Source organism: Oryctolagus cuniculus, chromosome 10 (genome assembly GCF_964237555.1).
Source record: "Oryctolagus cuniculus chromosome 10, mOryCun1.1, whole genome shotgun sequence".
NCBI lineage: Eukaryota > Metazoa > Chordata > Mammalia > Lagomorpha > Leporidae > Oryctolagus > Oryctolagus cuniculus.
This window is the reverse complement of record NC_091441.1, coordinates 109,073,967-109,094,887: the sequence shown is the minus strand read 5'-3', so window position 1 is coordinate 109,094,887 and position 20,921 is coordinate 109,073,967. Positions and strand designations below refer to the sequence as shown.

The window sequence follows — 20,921 nt, the reverse complement described above, 5'->3', positions numbered from 1 at the left end:
TGGCCTCAGCCCTGGAAGGCAGGATGACCACCACCATTCCCGAGTTGGAGGCTGCTCATCAGGTCAATACGAGATGTGGGACACCAAGACGAGCCAGGACTGCCGGCATGGGGTAGAGCCAGTGAGCCAGGAAAGGGGGAGACGCCCTCCCCAACACTCCCCTTTATAGACCAAGAAATCAGAGGCCAGAGGTGTTGGGAAACCAAGCCACACAGCAGCAGCTAAGTAAGTGCTGGGGCCAGGACTCAGAGCCAGGCTACGGGGTCCAGTTCTTGGCTGACTTCTCCAGTCACCCAGGACAGGGCCACCTTCACTGAGTTTCTGGCCACAGGTGCGATCACCTACACTAAGTACTTAATGTTTCTCTAGTGACATTCTATTTCATAATTTACAAATCTCGTCACTTGCAGGGAGCAGAAGCAACCGTCAAGGCAAAGCCAGTGAGGACCCAGACAAGGTTCTGAAATTCTCCCAGCCCACAGCTGCTCTCCTGGGGATGCAGAAGCCACTAGGGCCCTGTCTCTGGGGTAACCAGGACATGGCACACTCACACTGGTTCTCGAAGAGCAGGACCTGCATGCCGTACAGGGAGAAGGACTGCCGGAAGCTGTATGTCACCGAGTTCTTCTTCTTCTGGAAGATCTTAGTGACCTGGGGACAGCCAGAGACACAGCTGAGCTGCAGCGTCTGCAGAGCGGACCCTCTCGTGGCCCCACGAGAGGGACAAGCAGGGACAAGCAGACGTGGGGAGGAACTCGTGCCCTCTCGTGCTATGACCTGATCACTGGCTCCTGTCCCTGACTGGTGACAAAGCCCCACAGCCCAGCAGGGAGGCGCAGGCACCTTCTCACAGCCAGAGCAGATGCTCGCACCAGGACTCAGCCCCTGGAGGGCAGAAATGGGGAGGCAGTGCTTGCTGACCTCGGGAGGAGCCCATGGCTCCCTGCCTTGACACAGCTGCCTGGCCACACGGCCTGGCTGAGGGATGGGTGGGTCAGCAGGGCAAGGACAAGGAATTCCAGGACCTCAGCTCCAAGTCCCAGGAAAAGGGTCCTTACAGCTACTGCAAAGATGGGGCCAGGCCAAGAGCTGCCACAGCGTCTTCCATTTCTTATAGCCAAGTACAGAGCCTGCACACAGCGAGTGCCCAAATGGCTCTGGGCACAGACAGCAAAGAGGAGTATGGCTGATGCTACTGGAGCCTCCGGAAATGGCTGGGGCTGAAGCCCACAGCCCCTCTGCACTCTCCCCTGACCAGTGAGGGCCCCGTGCTTGGGCATCAGTGTGAGACCCCTCCCCCACCCCCATGCACGGGCCCATTTCTCCGCACGCAGACGCACAGCCAGACGCACACCGAGGCTGTCTGCCAGACCCCCGCCCTCCGTGGGTGAGTCACGTACCACCAAGAGGTCATTAAACAGGAAGATCTCTCGCTGGTGCAGCCCAAGTTTCTGGGGCTTGTTTGGGTCAGGAACCTCGAAGAGCCGGCAGTAGCAGACCAGCCGACGGTGGGGCAGGGAGAGCACCTGTGCAGGGAAGAGACAGTCCCGCACTGCCACCGCCCTGCCCTGCGGACACAGGCCCGCAGCTGAGAGTCCCCCGCAGGCTGCACCGTGCAGTAAAAACCCTTTCTCCCGCAGCCCGTGCAGACAGCACCTGTCTCCACCTGACACCCGACTCAGCTCAGTCCCCAGGAGCTGCCACGCTAACTTCCTGCCCCTGCTCCGCTGAGGGCCACGGGGAGGGGCGTCTGCTGCTGCTGAGGCCTCCTTTCCACCCTCCCCTCAGGTCCCAGCCTCCTGCGAGCATCCCCTGTCTAGTGACTGTCACAATGTGTCCATCACACACAACCCTGAGTCCCAGCAAACCCTTTTCAGAGACTGTCCCTTCCAGACACGGCACTGGACACAGAGGGCTTGGGTGACTTGCCCTCAGCCCCGGCCCCAGGAAGCTGCAGAGCCAGGATCCGATTTCTGGCCTCAGCAGGATTCTTCCGACTCTCCAGGGCCTCTCCCAGGAAGGTTTCCTTGGGGCTGATGTCTGCGAGACCCTGAGCCAGCCGTGGACACTCTGCACACTTGCAGTCAGGGAGGGGACCCAGTGCATCAGGGAATAGGGCGGGAGGAGGAAAGGCACGGCCAAACATGGCCCAGCCTGGAGTGCTCAGGGAGCCAAAGTCCAAGCGCAAGAGGACTGTGGGCCACAGGCTGGAGGGGCCGGTTATGAGAGAGCAGAGGGGTGGTCGGCGGGGTCTGGAAAGCTGACTTGGGCAGCAGTGGGGCTGCTGTGTGAAGAATGAACACAGACACAAAGGGCATGCCGCATGAACACTAGGCCAGCTGCGTGTGTGTGTGTGTGTGTGTGTGTGTGTGTGGTGTGCACGCATGCATTTGCACTCAGGGGCATGCAGACAAATCCCGAGGTAGTGGCAGTGTGCGGGGATCTGGCACCAGACGAGGACCAGGAAGTTGTCAGGTGCAGCACAGGGCCAGGCAGAGAACAGCCATGTGGGGCAGAGCAGGTGGAGGCAGGAAAGGCTACACCATGGTCTCCTCCAGCCAGTCTCTGGGGACTGGGCTCAACAGCCAGGACAAGAGAGCAGGACCCTGTGCTTACTGCCTGACAGTACAGGCCTCACAGGTGGCTGTGGTCTCCGGGTCTGCAGAAGTGTGAGGCTGGGGGAACAGGAAGCCCCTGTATGTCACACCAGAAGTGAACTCAAGCAGTCCGGGGCCGGCAGATTGTCCCCAGGGTGGGCAGGGTAGTAGCCAGAATGGAAGAGCAGAGCAATACTCACACAGCCGAGCCCGTGATGCAGGGATCCGATCTACAGGGGACAGCAAACAAAAAGGGACGTTAACACTTCTGGGCCCTGAGGGCACTCACGGGTGAGGTTCAGTGAAAAAGCAGTCAGTGCCCACCCCTTGATTCCCCTCCAGGGCACCTGCCCCTCAGCTCCAGCCAGAGACGGTGGTGAGGCCCCCTCTTCATGGCAGCATTTGCTAGGGAGGCCCCCAGAGGACTTTGAGGTCACTGAAGAAATCCCGCCAGAATCCTGGGCCAAGCTGAACCACACATGATCCATCCATCCCTTACTAAGACAGGTTCTCTTCAGATATGACCTGGAACAAATGACTGTGTTCCCTCAAAGAGAGCAGGAGCCATCACTGACCAGCCCTGCTTGGAAAGGACCAGGTTCCAAATGACATCAGGGCCTCTGGCTGAGCTGAGTCAGTGGAGCCGGCGTGGGGCCACAGCAAAGGAGCGGGTAAGAATTCCCAAAGGCAGCCCCCCCCACCCCCCCCGGTGATGCCAGGGTCTCCCACGTACCGGCTTCTTCCCCACAATGAGCTTCTCCACCTTCTGCACCTGGGACACGTGGTCCTCGTTGGTCTTCAGCTCTCGCTTACGAATCCGTTCGTAGATCCCAATCAGCATCTCCCGGGGAATGTCCTCACCATCATCCACACCTGCACGGGGGACAGATGCGCAAGATCAGGGTGAGCAGAGTTTGGGCAGCAGGGGCTCCACTCAGCCTGGGACCCCAGGCTCGCCCCAGCTTTACAGTTTCTAAACCAAATCCAAATAGTAAACCTTTCACCAGTCCCCACCAGAAACACATCACCGATTCACTCCCCAGATGGCTATGACAGCCACTGCTGGGCCAGGCCGAAGCCAGAAGCTTCACTCTGACCCACAGCCATGGGACAGTTTCAGTACCTTGCAACATTCCTCCAAGTCCTCCTGATACGGGACAGGCAGGGAGTTAGTTAGTGAACAAAGGAGTGAAGAGGCTGCCAGCTGTCTCCTTGCTGTAGCTTTGTACCACTAAAACCCCATGCCCTTCCATGTCAATTCAACACTTTCCCATGATGCACCTGAGCCTCCTCCATCAGGCAGAAGAGGCCATGATGAACACATGTATGCTGAGTTCCACTGGAGATGCCATGAAACCTTCCCAGAGCTCACCATGTGCACTGAACCCTGCCAAAACACCACCTTGTTTGCAGATTCAGTTAGGATGCCACGCCCAACCTGGGAAAGGGGCTGAGGTTGACTGCACTTGTGTACTCTAATTTCCTTAAATAAATCCTGCTCTTTGTGGTGTGGCAAGTAAAGCCACTGCCTGCAACACTGGCATCCCATATGGGCACCGGTTTGTGCCCTGGCTGCTCGACTTCCCATCAGGATCCCTGCTAAAGCACCTGGGAAAGCGGCGGATGGCCCAAGTGTTTGGGTTCCTGCCACCCAAGTGGGACACCCAGATGAAGCTCCTGTCTTCAGCCTGGCCCAGCATTGGCCATTGTGGCTATCTGGGGGAGTGAACCAGTGGATGGAGGATCTCTCTGTCTCTCCCTCTCCCTCTCCCTTTTTTTTTTTTTTTTTTTTTACACAGGCAGAGTGGACAGTGAGAGAGAGAGAGACAGAGAGAAAGGTCTTCCTTTACCATTGGTTCACCCTCCAATGGCTGCCACGGCCGGCGCACTGCGCTGATCCGAAGCTGGGAGCCAGATGCTTCTCCTGGTCTCCCACGCGGGTGCAGGGCCCAGGCACTTGGGCCATCCTCCACTACACTCCCGGGCCACAGCAGAGAGCTGGACTGGAAGAGGAGCAACCAGGACAGAATCCGGCGCCCCGACCGGGACTAGAATCCGGGGTGCTGGCGCCGCAGGCGGAGGATTAGCCTAGTGAGCCACAGCGCCAGCCGGTAAATCTTTAAAAATTACAAAACAATCCTTCTCCCATCCTTGCACTCTGCGTCTCATGTAGATAAGAACCTGGAATAAACCCAGCACATGGCATCCTGTGACAGTCCTTCCAGGGAGGGACTCAGCACATCCAACCCGGATGAGCAGGTTCCAGGAGGAGGAGCCGCGCCACGTTCTAACCCATGCTCTGAGTGCTTTAGAAACACCACTGTGCTGCATCAGCCCCGACCACAGCCCTGGCTAAAGATGGGGAAGCGAGGCCAGGCTGTGGGGAGGCTCCGTAGCTGGGGTTTCTGAGGTCAGGCTCCGGCAAGCCTGGAACTGTGCCCTTGCTTTGTCTCTCCAAGCTTGGTGACCTCCTCTGTGAAATGGGACAACACGAGTACTGGGGACTACACAGGCTTATCGTGAGGGTGAGGGAAGTGCGTGGAGGCACCAAGCAGGAGCTGGGTACTCTGGGTGTGAATACGGCAGCAGGGGCTGTTACCACCCCTCCCCTGGCAGAGGCTAGGCTGGCCTCTGGATGGGAGTTGCCCGAACCACAAGCACGCACCCTTTCTTCTACACCACACAATAAAGCTGCTGTGGGGGGCAGCGCTGTGGCACAGCGAGTTAATGCCCTGGCCTGAAGCACCGGCATCCCATAAGGGCGCCAGTTCGAGACCCGGCTGCTCCACTTCTGATCCAGCTCTCTGCTATGGCCTGGGAAAGCAGCAGAAGATGGCCCAAGTCCTTGGGCCCCTGCACCTGCGTGGGAGACCTGGAAGAAGCTCCTGGCTCCTGTCTCTTGATCAGCGCAGCTCTGGCCATTGCGGCCAATTGGAGAGTGAACCAGTGGTTGGAAGACCTCTCCCTCTCTCTGCCTCTCCTTCTCTCTCTCTCTAATTCTGACTTTCAAATAAATAAATCTTAAAAAAAAAAAAAAAAATCTGCTGTGAGAAAAGTAGCTCATTCTGCTCCGGAGTGAAATGCAAACTCACAAGGCAGTGAAACGAGTCCTCCCCCTTCAAGTGGCACCACCTGCAGGCTGGCGAAGGCTTAGAAAGCGGGTCTCCCCCAGACCACCGGTGGGAAGGGAAATGGCTCTGTCCCCATTGTAGACAACTTGGCAAGGGCTGTCAAGATGACAAATTGTAACACCCTCGAGTCCACGGACTACATTTGGGCAACTTATCCCAGGAGGAACGAGAGGCATGGAAGGTTGAGTTACTGTAATGTTGCTTCCCAATTCCAAAAGACTGGAAGCAATCCATACACACCTGTTACCTGGGGCCACGGTGCAATCCTTCCACGTCAGCACCAAGGGCACTGAGGAAGGCTGCAGCACACCACGAGGGGAAGAGGTGAAACCCATCACGCTCACGTGTCCTCGCGGGGCACAAGGACAGGCACTAAGTTACGAAGAAGAGCACTCAGGACAGACGCAGTGGCCTGGGAGGGAAACTCTGCCAGGGACCTCGCCACACTTCCTGGTTTCCGTCTTTCTAATAGGCTTCATTTCTTGGAGTGGTTTTAGGTCCAGAGCAAAACTAAGCCAAAGGTACAGAAATCTCCCCCACACCCCGCCCCACCCCTCACGCCCAGCCTGGCCCACCAGCGGGGCCTGTTTGTTACAAGGGATGAGCCCGCACCACCGCGCACTGCCCACTCATGGGGGCTCCCACTGGGTGTCGTGGACTTAGAAGGGTGTGTGATGCTACATATCCACTACCACTGCCTGCTCAGCCTTCCTCTTCCCTCCCAACCCTGCCGACCACCACGACATTCCACCGTGTTCAACGTAAAAGAGCCTTTCCAGCCAGCTCCCGTCACTCGGTGCTGCATGCATTTGAGCTTCTCCCATGTCTTCCCATGGCTCGAAAGCTCACTAGTCTTAGAACTGAGTGTGATGCCACTGCCTGGGTGGACCGCATTTCATTCACCATTCACCTGCTAAAGGACGTCTGTCTTCAGGGTCCAGCCGACTAGAATGAGGCTGCTGTACACCCTGCATGAGATCTTTGTGTGGACCGAATGTGTTTTCAACTCCTTTGTGTGAAGCACAAACAAATGCTGGAACGCGCTACTTTCAGGTTTGCACTACTTTCAGGTTTTCAAACCACGTAAGACAAGAGCCATTCAAAATCAAATTGAACCGGCGCCGCGGCTCACTAGGCTGATCCTCTGCCTCGCGGCGTCGGCACACTGGGTTCTAGTCCCGGTCGGGGCGCCAGATTCTGTCCCGGTTGCCCCTCTTCCAGGCCAGCTCTCTGCTGTGGCCCGGGAGTGCAGTGGAGGATGGCCCAAGTGCTTGGGCCCTGCACCCCATGGGAGTCCAGGAGAAGCACCTGGCTCCTGCCATCGGATCAGCACGGTGTGCCGGCTGCAGCGCGCCGGCCTCAGCGGCCATTGGAGGGTGAACCAATGGCAAAAGGAAGACCTTTCTCTCTGTCTTCTCTCTCTCTCACTGTCCACTTTACCTGTCATAAATAAAAATAAATAAAAATAAATAAATAAAAAAAAAAGCAAATTGAAACAATCTGGGAATCAAACAGAAGGTGAGGGAAAGACTCCTTTCTCCACTTCCCCACAGGCGGCCAAGTCTTCCTTACTCCCCCTCACACCCCAGGGCCTCGTGTGCTGCTGGGCCCCCTGGGCAAGCTGATTCAAGAAAATGTATGGCAGACGCTATGGGTGAAAACGGCAAGCTGGACGTGGGCTCAGCGCAGAAGGCCAGCCCTGTCTCGGCAATGCCGTTCACTTCCTCTGTGACCCTCTCGGAAGCCACAAGAAGATGGGACGGATCACAGCCCAGGTGTGAGAGGCAGAAGCGTGGCTCACTTCCTGGGACTGGGGCACTGGGCTGCTGCCCTGGAAGTGAGGATGGCCACACCTCACCGCCCAGCCTGCAGACGCTCCTGCCACGAGGGGGCCGAGCGGCCGGCAGCTCAGGGCAGGGCCTGCCTGAGCCTCTGTCCTCTGTGCAGATCACTGCTGGCGCCTCCTGCTGTTTCTCATCAGAGAGGCCTCAGAAGATGTCCGTAGAGATCACAAGTCATCAAAACAAAACAAAAAGCCCAGAGACCCTCAGACTCCCCCTGGGTTGCACTAGCACACAGTCGGCTTTCCTGGAAGCAACAGGATAGCCAGTCTGCACGTGGGGTCACGTGGCAGCCTGGGAACCCCAGAACCAAGCTTGGTTCCACGAGGAGAGGGTAGGAGGCCCCAGGATGGATGCAGAGGAGGCAGACAGCAACCGCCCTCGCTTGGACTGTGGGCCTCCGGGTGTATCCCATGCACCACCGCAGGGCCTCAGTGTGGCCCAGATTCTCTCCTACTCCCTGACTGTCCATTAGTAAGTTCCCAGACACCTCGGTTTCCCGGGACTTACAGGCTTGACTAACGAGCCCACAACGCCCCTCAGACCTGACAGAGAGCCACACGTGGTGAGCAGGCCTGAGCTGGCTCGGTGCACTCTCTGCCTCTGACGGGAACTACCTGGGAGCCTCAGCCAAACTCAGGAACCATCCCCCAAGTAGCTTCTCTGCTCTCGGGAGAAAATACCTACTTCTCTGGCTGTCCTGTAATGGCAGCACCCACCACCAGAGGGCAGACAAGGACGCCTTAAAACCCCAGCAGAAGTCACCTGGAGAGAAGTGGGAGAGACTACTCCCTGGGAGAACCGCCCCGCTCAAGGAGAAAGGACACGGCCACAGTTCCACAGAATTCAAGGACAAGAGTGGACAACCTGAATGGCTCAACAAGCTCATAAAGTCGGACTTGGATCAGGACAGCTCTTCTTTCCTTTTTGAAATTATCTGGGCTCTTAAAATTTATTTTTATTTTATTTGAAAAAGCACAGAAATAGAGACAGAGGGACAGTTAGACAGATGGAGAGATCATCCATCCTCTAGTTCACTCCCCCAACAGCCAGGGCTGAGCCAGGCCGAAACCAGGAATCCAGGACACAATCCGCGCCTCCCGTGCAGGTGACAGGAGCCTGAGTACTTGAGCCATCCCCTGCTGCCTCCCAGGGTGTGCATTTGCAGAAGCTGGAATCAGAAGCTGGGTCAGACATCAAACCAGGCAATCAGATATGGGGTGCAGGCACCCCAAGCAGCAACTTAACCGCTGCAGCAAACACGCACCTTTCTTGTTTTTAAAAGATGACGCTGGAGCAGGCCTTCGGCACAGGTTAAAAGGCTGGTGGAGACGTCCACAGCCCCCGTCAGAGGACCCGCGTTCTAGGCCCAGCTGCACTCCTGATTCCAGCTTCCTACTAACGGGTGTCTTGGAGGGGAGCAGGTGATGGCTCAAGCACATAGGTTCATGCCAACCTTGTGAGAGACCAAGATCGACTTTGGCCTGTCCCAGCCCCAGCTGTTGCAAGCATTTGGGGAATAAACGGGCAGGTAGAAATTTCTGTATGTCTGTCTCTGTCTCTTTGGCTTTCAAAGAAAATAAATACGTACATTTACACTCAGCTCTCATGGCCAACGCCTCCTCTTCCTCTCCCTGAGACCTCCCCAATACACAAGGGGCAACCTTGGCTGACTCAGGGCAGCCCCTTCAGACCCTCTGCTACCTCCAGCTTGCACCGGGACAGCCTCTAGCACATCACTTAGCTCTCTCCAGCTAGCACTGTTCCGAAGACAGGAGAGGCCCGAGCCTCCACACCTGCAGCCAGAAGCCACCCCCACAACCAAGGTACCGTTTCCTTTTTCCTGGGTTTTATGATCACCTCCTGCTACTGGTCCTCCATTTACAGTGAAGATATGAAGTTCCCCTTCTACGTATGTACATAAAGGTTAAAAATGGGGGGAGGGAGGGGCCCCACTTTCATCCTTTACAAACAAGCTACAAAATATCACCTCCCCAGAAGCGAGGTTTCTCTGCACCCCCGAGACTCAGGCACGCGCAGTCCAGTCTGGGCCCCACCACGTGCACCCCTAAGAGAGCACTGGAGGCCCTGATGGTATCTGCAATGCACTCCTCAAAGGCCCTGGGTGCCGGATGCCAGACCCAGTCTGGCCATCCACGCACTTCTCGGCACCAGCCCTCCGGGGTGCTGGCCAGGGTGGGTGCTAGAGTGGGTGCGTGGGATGGCTGCATCTCAGAGCCAGGGGCCTCGGGGACAGCTCACCTCGGAGGTTCTTGACGAAGTCCTCCAGCTTCATCTTCCGCTCCGGCTTGACGTTGGGGCTGTACATGTCTGTGTTGAGCAGGATGATGGCGAAGGCCAGGATGAAAATGGTGTCTGGGTTCCGGAACTGCCGCACCACCCCCGGGTTGCAAATGCAGTACCGCTGGCTGGAGCAGAGACACAGGGCAGGGTCAGGGCCCCCACGTGGGAAGGAAGGCTGCCCCGTCTCTGGTCCACGGGGATACCCCTCATCAGGCAGAGTGAGCCCTCTGGCTTTAGTGGTGGTCCCACCCACCTCTGTGTTAGCGGGGCCACATTTTCCAGCTCCCTAGGAGATAGGAACAGCCACACAACTAAGTGCGGCTCACAGAACATGAGTAGATGTGGTGTGGACATCTACACCTCTTCCCCTCTGCCTGGAAAGAGACATCACAGTGCTCATGGGCCTGCCGTCCGGGGCCTTGAGGTGACTGGGGCCTGGGCTTCCTTGGCACTGGCTTAGAGGGCAATGCATATCCACGAGGCTTCCCACTAGTGACCTGGTGGAAGATGGCTGTGAAGGGGTGGGGACAGGGCCACGGAGCTGGGCAGAGCTGCGACAGAGGCTAACGTGACTGTCTTATGCGGGGAGGGAACCAGTTTAGTGTCGTCCCTCTAAGAAGCGACCCTACAACGAAGTGGCTGAACATCCCCCAGAGTCCTGGGGTTGCCCCTGACTTCATGGCCCTCATTTCTCCTGGCCCCACCAGCAGGGTGACCTCAGAAGGGCCGGGTCAGCTGGGAGACTCACGTCTCCCACACCCAGCACCGTGTGTCTGCGTGGAGTCAGGAATGAACAATGGCATAGTGACAAATGACCTTGACTGTGGGCTCACTACATCCTGTGTCATTTAGCACTTCTAGTCCTCTCTAGGGTATGTGACATCACTATCCCCGCTTCACAGGTACGTGAGTGAGCCACAGAGGAGCCACGTAAGCAGTGCAGGGTCACACAGGGGTACACGGCCGAGTCGGTGAGTGAACCAGACCTCCTGGCTACGTGGCTTGTGCTCTGAGTCACTGCCCACTGTCACCGCCCACTGTGAATGAGAATGAGTGACGGCAATGAGGAACTCATGAATGTGCAGACAGCTCCCGAGGCCTGGGAGGGAGACCGTGCTCAGAACCCTAGCACACGGATCTGGGCCTTCCAGCCCCGCGGCCTCATCTGCAGAATGCGCAGTGGCAGCACGGGGCCTGGGGCACAGTGGGACACTGTCACCCTCCAAGCAATGCCCCCAGCACCTGACTGCCTGGGGGGGGGGGGGCTCGGTCCTGCTCATCTGGAGGCTTCCGAATGGAAAACAACCCCCTCCCTGCCCCACACAGGGTCCGACCTGAAGGCCTCAATGAGCCGCTCCACTTTCTGAGCCTCGCCCTGGACACGGATGTGCGCCTGGAACTTCCGGAGGGCCTCATCCAGCTCCATGGCAGAGAAGTCCATTTCGTCCACCACACAGCTGGAACAGAGATAGAGAGCCCGCGCCTGGCTTCTTCAGACCAGCACAGAGCACTTCAGAACACGGCCAGGAGCCTCCCAGGCTGCAGCAAGGCCATGAACTCCACCCGCCCCCTGCCCAACTGTGAGGAGACACTTGGCTTCTATCTGTGTGTGTGTGTTTCTACGGAGGGGGCCAGAGCACATGGCACCCACCAGCAGGGCCCCTCCTCCAGAGACAAACACTTGCAAGTGCAGCTGCCGCAGCAGCGTGCAGCCGACCTTACGGGGAGTCTTTCTGAATTCCGCAGGAAGGAGGGAGCACGGCTCTCGTTTGCATGGCGACAAAACGGGAGCCCAGGCCCCGGCTTTCTGGGCGGTGGTTTTGCTCTCCCATCGAGGCTATGTGGACTGGGTTTCGCGGTGCTTTTCCAGGGTCATCCTGGAGGGGCTAAGTGGCCCTCATCACTGGTGAATGGTTTCCCACGGCCCACCCCAGCACAATCCTTCCAGCCCCCCTGGTGGTGACCCTTGGACAGAGAAGGCAGGGTCTGCTCCAGGACCCCGGAGGGCAGAGACATTTCCCACCAGCAGGCAGGTGTCTAACGTAGCAATGAAGCTACAGTCACTGTCTTTCGGCTGCAGAGGCCCAGGGCCATTCCTCTGCTGTAGGCCTCAGGCCCAGGCCCAGGCTGTGGCTGCCCTGCACCCTGCTCAGAGCACTTACGGCTCTTGGGGCATTGATCTGGGAAGCGGCTGCAGAGCAGGTAGGGAAAGGGGTGAGCAGATTCGCTGACCAGTGTCAAGACAGGCTCAAGGATGCCTGGGCGGTGGGTCTGGGGGGAGCTGCGCTACTTCCTGAGACTACTGCTATTTTCTGATCCGAGAACAATGTGCGGATTTCCTACAGATGAGGAACCAGCACGGAGGGGGCAGCACAGCAATGGATGTGGAGGGGGGGCAGGGGCCACAACAATGCACAAGGGCGCTCACGGGCCTTCCCCAGCACCACTTCCTCGTACACGTCTGAGAGAGGGGCGGCAGTCACCATACAAACAGTACCGCAGGTTCTCCTGATGGGGCAGAAATGCAGGGTGAGGCCAAGGGCGGACTCAGACACTCTGCTGGGCGCCTGCCACAGCCTGGCCACCACCAAGGCCCCCTAGCCCACTCGATTTCCTGCGTGTGGATGAGTGCGTCTGGGGGGATGCCTGCCTGGGTGTGTGCACCTGCACCACCAGGAAGTGCTGGGGGGCACCCAGGTTACTCCTACCCTAGCCTTGGTTTCCTTGCCTGTGACCACTCAGGGCTGCCCTTCGGTTATGACAGACGGCAACACATCCTGGGTGGCCCCTCACTTGTCCGCTCCTCTGCACATGAGCAAGGGTTGGCAGACGGAAAGGATGAACCTTGTTACCGCACAGACAGCTACAGACCCTGCTTTGACTTCTCCTTCTGGTCCACCAGGCTGGGCGCAGCCATCTCACAGTAACCTGTCTCTACAGAGGGCCTGGGGAAGTCTCCCGGGTCTCTGGCAGGCAGAGGGAACAAGCCAACTGCACCGAGCTGGTCTCCTACTCTACCAGCTCTGGCTTCCTCCTCTGCAAGTGAGGGTTAATAATGATGTCACACCCCCCTCACAGGGAGAGGCTGACCCAGGACCTGAAGCAAGGGGACCCCTGGATAAGCATGAGACCTGTCTATGGCTGCCCTTCCTGCTCAAAACAGTATGAAAAGGGAATGGAAAGATTGAGGGCAGTACTGGGCAGGACTTCTTAGAACTGTGCACAGTGCCTCTGCAGGGTTTCAAGTGGCCAACAATTATAGAGGTGTGGGATTAGCAGGGTACCCTGGAATCTCACCACCAAGATAATGAAGCAGGGGCACAGTTGGGGCATAGTGCTACTCAGCTATGCAGGCAGCGGTCCCTTGGTCTGGGCCCCGCCCACCCTCACTGATGCTACGGCATGCATGAGCAGGGCCACCAGTCCATGCTGGACAGGCAGACAACAGCCAGGCCAGGGGCAGGGAGCCCCAGACCTCCTGCCAGCTGTGCCACTGGAGGACTAGAGCTGCTCAGTGCTGGGCTGGTTCAAGTGCGCTGTAGCAGGTGGAGGTGCTGAGGACGCCAGACGGAAGCAGTGCCTGGGGCCAGTGTGTGGGACACTGCCAGCCTGAGGGCAGGTGCCCACACATGCGCCTGGCAGGGCGTGGGGCTGTGACAAAGTGCAGGGGTGGGCGTGGGGGGCCGTCTGCATATGTATGTCTGGGAGCCAGGAAGAGAAGGGAGGACTGTCAGTCACAAATTCAAAGGATTTGGGGAAACACGGCATCTGTACTGAGCAAGTGCAGACCTCTTCCTGGCCACTTTCCTGCAACGGCACAGTCTAACTACCACTTCCTTGGCACCGCCACGTGTCAGGAACCATCCAGGGGTGATTTACGGCAGACGGGAGGATGCGCACGGGCTCTGTGCAAACACCACGCCCTCTGACAGAAGGCAGAGGAGCACCCGCAAACTTCATATTCGGGACCCTGGAGCTGATCGCCCCATCAGTTCCGAGCGACGACTGTGGGCCCGGGTGGGTGTGGAACACGCGGTGCGCGACGGGCAGCGTGGCTGACAGTGCGTGTCCCGTGTGTGGACTGGCTCCCATGCACTCACTCAAGCACATCGCGGTTGAACTGCTTCTGCCGGTTGCCCAGGAACTCGCCGATCATCTGCCTGCTCAGGCCCTTGCGCTGCAGCAAGAAGTGGGCCACTCCCACTGGCGTGTCAGGTACGAAGCCACGCTCGATGAGGTACTGGACTCCCTTCTCAGGCTTCCTAGGAGCGTGACAAAAAGCACCTTAGCCCCCAGCTGCCCGGGTCCCCATCTGGTGCCTGAGGTGGGCTGATCTCCACTCGGGGGACAGCGACAGCCACCTGCACCATCCCCCAGCCCTCACGCTTGTCTCGTCTCCTCAGGCACCCAGAGGTCTCTAGTCGTACCGCCCTACCTGGGTGGGGACCCAACAGCCAGGCTGGCACCAGAGACCCTGGCTTCAGGCATTCTGTTCCATCCTACTCTAAGCCCCAAACGTGGAAGAATCTGATAAGAAAAACCTTAACTCAAATGCCCAGACTCCACCAAGAATGAGAGGGCAGTGAGCTTCTGCTGGCGCAGGAGAAGGAATCCTCACCTGTCCCCACCTCCACCCGCACCCGCACCCCTCCCAGCTGCCTGACTCGGCCCCAGCAGGTTCCCTGCCTCGTCCAACTCCCTGCTCCCCTCAGTAAGGAGCCACTGACCCACGGTGCACTTCAAGGCAGACCGGAACCTTCCACCTCCCGACAGATAACCAAACACCCACACTCCTAACATCTGGTGACGAGCACTTCCTACACACACCACTGTCCAGGCCCCCGACACCACTAACTCACTGAGTGCCCACGCCTGAGGTCAGCACTTTTGCAACCTGCAGTGCTCCGGAGCCCAGAGCTCTGTGACCTTGCCAGGGTGGGGAACTGTCCCTGTCATGAGGACGGACCAAGTCAGCACACCCCACGCACTTGGAAAGCACCATCAAAGCTCCTATGCTGCGCACTGACAGAAGAGTGACAGGGGCACGGGAGGCAGCACTTCTAGCTCAAGACCACAGCAGCGGCTCAGTCAGGAAAGTCAGAGGGCTTCAGAAGCAGACAGCGTTGACCCCAGAGGACTGCGTGTGTTCTCTAGGAGACAAGGCCCAGCAGCCTTCTGGGAGACAAGGCCCCAGCAGCCTGGGTCTTTCTGCCAGCCCAACCCTCTTGGCACCCGATGTGTGCAGAGCCAGGCCTGCCAGGGATGAGCCTGGATCGTATTGTGCTGGGTTGAATGGGCCCAGAGTCTGACCAGAGCACGCATCTATCTCTACGTCTGGCCAGCTGTCTGCAGGGCCAGGTGACGTCCACAAGGGCTGTGTGGGCAAGGGCAGGACAGGTCCACTGGCCCCGGGAGCAGCCACAGCACTCGGTCCACGTGTGCCAGGCAGGCCCCTTCCCTCTTTCGAGCCCGACTTCCTGCCTGTCCTGCAGTTGTTCTCTCATTCAGATGACCTGCAAAGGGGCCCTGGTTGCCAAGGGAGACGGAGTGGCATGAGAAGGCTTGGGGATGGTGCACATGTGACCCTCAGGGGACAGGTGTCTTCCTCTGTGGAGCCCCCGAAGCCAGGCCATCAGGTCAGACTGGCTCTCTGTCCCACGTCCTCAGAGTCCCTGAGGGCCATGGTGGGCACTCCTGCTATGGAGGTCTCTAGTCATACCTCCCCACCCGGGTAGCACCCAGGCCGGCATCCAGTGACCCTGGCTTCCGGCATCCTGTCCTGGGCGTTCCCAGCTGCCAGTACAGAGCCCTGAGCACGCGTGCTGGGTGGAGTCCTCTGGGCTCCCACCACCTGGGGAGCTCTGCTCGACCCTTTGCCCCAGCATACAGAGGCAATGTCCCGCTGTCCCCAGGGCAGGGTGGAGGCATGGAGCGGATGCCAGTGTCCACCTGCCCCACCGCCTGCACTGCTCTGGGCGACAGGGGGGCCCAGCAGACTCTATTTCCACACGCAGGCAGAAGCCTCCTGGCTGCAAGGTGACTGCTATTTTTACCCCAAGATGACCACAGACTTACCTTGTCCCCAGCAGACTGGCAGGAAGCAGCCACCAGCCGACTGAATCTTGGCATGGAAGTAGTACAAGACAGGCCTCTCACTGCCCACGGGCTTGCCCCAGGATGCCTGTCTGCACACCTTAGGGTTGTGCTGTCACCCATCCCAGGTTGTCTATCTCTCCCAGACAGGAACACTGTTTCCCACACCAGGCTGCCTCTTCCTTCCTGCTAGGGGCATCCTGTCACACACCCCAGGCTGCTGTCTCCTCCCACCCCCTGCCACCACTCCTGGACGTTCTGTCACCCACCCTAGACTGCCTACCCCCCTTTACCCCCACCCTCACTCCTAGATGTCCTCCTACCCCCATGCATGGGTGCCCCGTCATCTACCCCAGGCTGCCTGCCCCCCACCCCCACCCCTGTCGTCAACCCTCAGACTGCCTGCTCCCACCCCACTTCTGGGGTATACTGTCACCCACCCCAGGCTTTCCCCTCCGCCCCTGAGAATCCTGTCACCTACCCCGGGCTGTCTGTCCTTCAAGGCTGCTGATATGGTGCCCAGTCGGTCTGGATAGAACCTACTTCTCCCTCCCTTGGGAAGAGAGGAGGCTCCCTTCTTTGCTGCCACCTACCCTTCTCCCTGTTGACATGCGGTTCCCCATACCGCCAGGGACTTCCAGGATAAAGCTCCTCTGCCCTGGTATTCTCACAGCGTGGGGGAAAGAGCAGCAGGTGCTACAAGGAACAAACGCGGGCTCCTCGGGGACTCAGGAAGTCAGGGGTTTCCCCCGCGCCAGGCACAGAGCAGTGGGCACGATGGCTGTGAGCAGAGCCAGCCATACACATACGGCACACGGCAGGCCATCACTTAGCATCCACAAGGCAAAAGGGACTGAGTGGGGGACCAGAGAGGAGTCCTCTCTAGCAGGTGACCAGGGCGATGAGGAGCTTAGAGGCCTCGCGGTGGATGGACATGGGCTTGGCATGCTGGGCTGCCCAGAGTGGCTGAGCACAGAGGCCCTGGAGGAGCAGGGCCAAAGGCTGTGGGAGGACCTGCCAGACCGCACTGTCCCCTGCAGGCTGCAGGCAAGCTCCGGTTTCTGCCCTGCCATGCTCTAAGCAGGGCAGAGATGGGCTCCAGTTTCCGTGTTTAAGAAGCTCCTGCTGGCTACTCTGAGGAGGCCACGGCTAGCGCCCCAGCAAACATCCAGGCAGCAGGGCAGTGGAGGCTTGAAGACACGCAGGGTCCAGAACGTGGTCTGAGGGTAAAAATAACAGTGTTTGCTCAAGGAGCGCGGCTGGGAAGAGCCGCAGGGACGCCTGGGAGAGGTCTCCTCAAGGAGGTGGCACTGACCGGGCCCAGGACAACTGCTGGCACCTGACAGGTCCCAAAACGAGGGCTCAGACAGGTTCAGGAAACGAGCCCAGGACTGCCCAGCATGACGAAGACTGCAGGACTTCCCCCAACTCCTCCGCCCCGAGAGACTCCTCAGAATCCACTCGCGCCTCCTACCCCGCAGCGCACCACAGCTCACGATCCGCTCTGCCCAGCGCTACGGGGTCACCACCCCCTCGCCTTGTCCCTGCCCACTGCCCACTCCCCCGTTACTCTTCTCCAGCTTGGTTAGCTCCGGGAGAGTGAGGACTTCAAGTACAGAATCCAGCAAAGCATCGCAAGGAACTAGAAAGGCAAGAACCAACGCCCAAACTGGTAGAAGGCAAGGAAAAAGCAAAAGTCAGGGCAGAAATGCAAAATAGGGACTAAGAAAGTAACACAGAAGAGCACTAGAACAGGAGCTGGCTTCTGAAAAGACAGCAACATTGGAAATCCTTCCGCGAGACCAATCAAGGAAAAGAGGAGACGCAAAAATCAGACAGGAGACAGGACCTGCTGAAACCTCAGATTTAAAAAAATCAGCATGGACTATCAGGAACCATTAATTTTGTGCCAATGCATTGAAAATCCTAGAAGAAATGGATACATCTCAGAACATATGACCTGCCAAAACTGAACCAAGGGAAAACAGAAAACCTGGACATCCAGCAATGGGGCATGAGACTGGATCCCTGCAAGGATCCAGCTCCAGGAACGTGGAAATGGTGACACTCTCGCCATCTACACCGCACCCACCACGGCACGCCGGGCGGCCTGCCTTCTCCCCAAAACGCTTCAGGACAGTCACTCACTGGCGAGCCCACGGCTCTGCCCCGCTGGCTGCTCCCAGGACTGGCACTGGCTGCCTCCTCCAAGGCCGGCCGAGCTAGCTTTCCTTGACATCTCATGCTCAGACTCAAGTGTGACGAGGGAGCACACCCGGCCCAGTTCCTTACTTCACACACAGCGCTTGTCGACATTCGGCTGCGAGTTCTCCGCGGCCATGGTGAGCTCTGGACAAGAACAGGTGCAAGGCTGTGATCAGCACTTCAGACAACCTCCTGGCTCCAACAACGTGCTAAGTGCACACCTTCCTCTTTTCCCAGTAGGGGCAAGAGTGGGGTTCTCCAGTCGCATTCAACACTGGAGCTGCCTAGAAGGGGGATAGACGGCTGCCCGGCTCCTCAGGTCAGCCTCCAGATTTCCCATCCCACCTGCATGAAGCCATGACCCAGTGGGCTGACTCTACTCCCAGCTCGATTGCTCAGAGCCCCGCCCCCTGCTGACCAGAGGAAGTGGCTTAGAGACCGACCCCGAAGCCTGTAGGCGCCAATGTGGGGAAGATCTTTGTCCTGCTGTGGGGTTGCCCTGAGGGTGGACCACAGGCCTAAAGACTGCCCCGGGCCTGGAAGGACCCTGCAGGAGGCAGGACCAACCTTCAGGGAGACAGCCCTGGACTTCTCAGGTCCACAAACCATAAAGCCTCCGCTTACACCAGCCTGGTTGGGTTCCTGGCTCTGGCAAGGGAGAAGGCCCTGAAGGCCATGGGGCCTACACAGGAGTCTGCAGAGCTGGAGTCCGAGGAGCTCTGCGAGCCAAAGGCTGAGCCGCCCAACACCTGCTCTCAGAGTGGCTGCAGAGGGGAGAAGGGATCAGCCTCAGTGGGCACTCAGAGAACTCCTGCACACCCACAAGTGCCCCTCCAAATCACCAGTCTGGGCTTGAATCGCTCCCGGGCCTACCGAGAAGAGGCCGCCTGCCATCCACTCGCACACCTCCAGGGCCGGCAAGCTCACCACCTTCCAGGACTGTCTGCTTGATCCAGCTGGTTTTCCCACAGTTCTCTCGAACAGTGTGAACGCAGGCTGGAAGTGGGGGCCAGGGTCTTCCTCCAACTAATCCCTCAGACAAGGTGGGAGTACCACCCTCAAAGTGTGGCTGGCGTGCCCTGCAGGGCCCTCTTTAGTAATGGATTTCTCTCTGAAAGAAGCAGCACCCACTACCCAAGGGATCCGGATCCCAGGGGCTCTGACAGTGGCAGAGGCCACAGACCAGAGTGGCCCATGTCTAGAGAAATGGAACCCCCATCTTCAAAGATGCAGCTTACAGTGCTCCTGTGAGGGCCAGTCTTGAAAGTGTCAGCACACCACACCAGCAGCACAGATGGGTTCTGGGGCCACACGGAGCCCGGAGCCAGCGCTTCTGGTCCTGCAGCCTTGAGCTACTGCCTTGACCTCTCTGAGGCCTAGCTACCTCCCCCCATACTTCCCAGGATTACTGCAGGGATTCGGTGGGAATACACACATTTAGCATGGGGTCTAGGACTCCCCGCACAGTCTACACATGCTGGCTCTCAACACTGATTGTTTTTATTAAGGACAATAATCACGTTGAGCACAAGGAGCATGGAACTGAAGTAGGCAGAGCAGGAGCCCAACCCCAGCCTGTCTACTTCCCAAAAGAGCACGGACAAGGCCCACACCACACCCTGGGAGCCCTGCTCCCCTTGAGGGTAGAGTGGGGACGAGCCCTTGGTGTAGAAGCAGGGTTCTCTCCCTCTCCTCTGCACGGGCTCTGGCAGGCAGGATGGTGCCTATCACACAGAGGGGAGACTGCCTCCAGACAGAAGACTATGGGACAGGAGGGACCCTGGTGACTACGTCACAGCCCAAGAGGGACGCCGCTCACACTGTCACACGAAGCAGGCACGAGGCCCTGCCCACAATATTCCTAAGAGAAGTGTCCACTGCAAGTGAGGGTGCCCATTTCCTCTGGGGCTAAGGACACTCTTCCTGACACCTGGTTTGGCCCACCTGTGACAAAGCAGAGCAAAGAGGGACCAGGGAGGGCCAGCAATGGTGCCGTGAGGGGACGGCGGACCCACAGGAGAAGCCAGAGGGCACGGTGCGGTGGAGTGCGGGCACAGGGCCTGGAAAGGAGTCAGAAGGCACTGACGGTGAGGCCCTCTGCGGAGGGACCCCAGTCTAGGTGATATGCTGCTCGGAGCCCGCCACAGCCCTGGCCAGAGTTCGAGCGCCTGTCTGGGAAATCCAGCAACATGGCTGCCCCTGCCTCGAAGGCCTCCCACTCCCAGCTTCCCTCTACTGTAGGGGAGGGGGATCTGTCTGCTCAGAGCAGAGCTGCCAGCATTTCCGGGCTCCAGAGAGACTTGGCAGTGCACACGGATCTGAGCCAGGGCTTTGGAAACTGGAAAGCTCCAAATCCGTGTGCAGAAGGCATTGGCTTGTTGCAGTAACACGCTTTACGAAAGCAGCTGCTCGGCAGGGTTTGAAACGTGCCAGACGACATGGACGAGCAACCAAGTACCAACACAGCAGAGGAGCCACTGGCGTCATCAGGTTTATCCTGCATGAATGAATTTACGTGAAAATGAGAAACGACCGAGAGCTTATGATCAGCACTTAAATACGGTACCGGGAGATGTGGGGGAAACGGTGTCCACCACAGACACTGCTGAAGAAACACTTGAAGAGATGTATCAACCAACAGAACGGAACACCCCCACGTCCATTGTCCGGGGAGGTGGTGTTGTGCTGGTTGCCCCTCCGCCGAGATTTGGCTGAAATGAATTCACCCTGCGTACAAAGTAGGAGATCTT

The 20,921-nt window shown here is 58.4% G+C and overlaps 1 protein-coding gene and 1 pseudogene across 15 annotated transcripts in view; one reads left to right on the top strand and one right to left on the bottom strand.

Moving 5' to 3' along the window:
- IQSEC1 (IQ motif and Sec7 domain ArfGEF 1) overlaps positions 1-20,921 on the bottom strand; it is a 296,844-nt gene that overhangs the window by 12,492 nt on the left and 263,431 nt on the right. For all 15 annotated transcript variants that reach the window (XM_051852615.2, XM_051852616.2, XM_051852620.2 and 12 more), the window contains 7 exons: positions 13,974-14,135; positions 11,208-11,330; positions 9,832-9,998; positions 3,331-3,470; positions 2,798-2,827; positions 1,401-1,526; positions 552-651 (listed from right to left, as the gene is read on the bottom strand). In XM_051852615.2, the coding sequence (XP_051708575.1) occupies positions 552-651; positions 1,401-1,526; positions 2,798-2,827; positions 3,331-3,470; positions 9,832-9,998; positions 11,208-11,330; positions 13,974-14,135 (848 nt within the window). The remainder of the gene's footprint in view (positions 1-551; positions 652-1,400; positions 1,527-2,797; positions 2,828-3,330; positions 3,471-9,831; positions 9,999-11,207; positions 11,331-13,973; positions 14,136-20,921) is intronic.
- Positions 20,601-20,886, top strand: LOC108177158 (U6 snRNA-associated Sm-like protein LSm3 pseudogene; annotated as a pseudogene).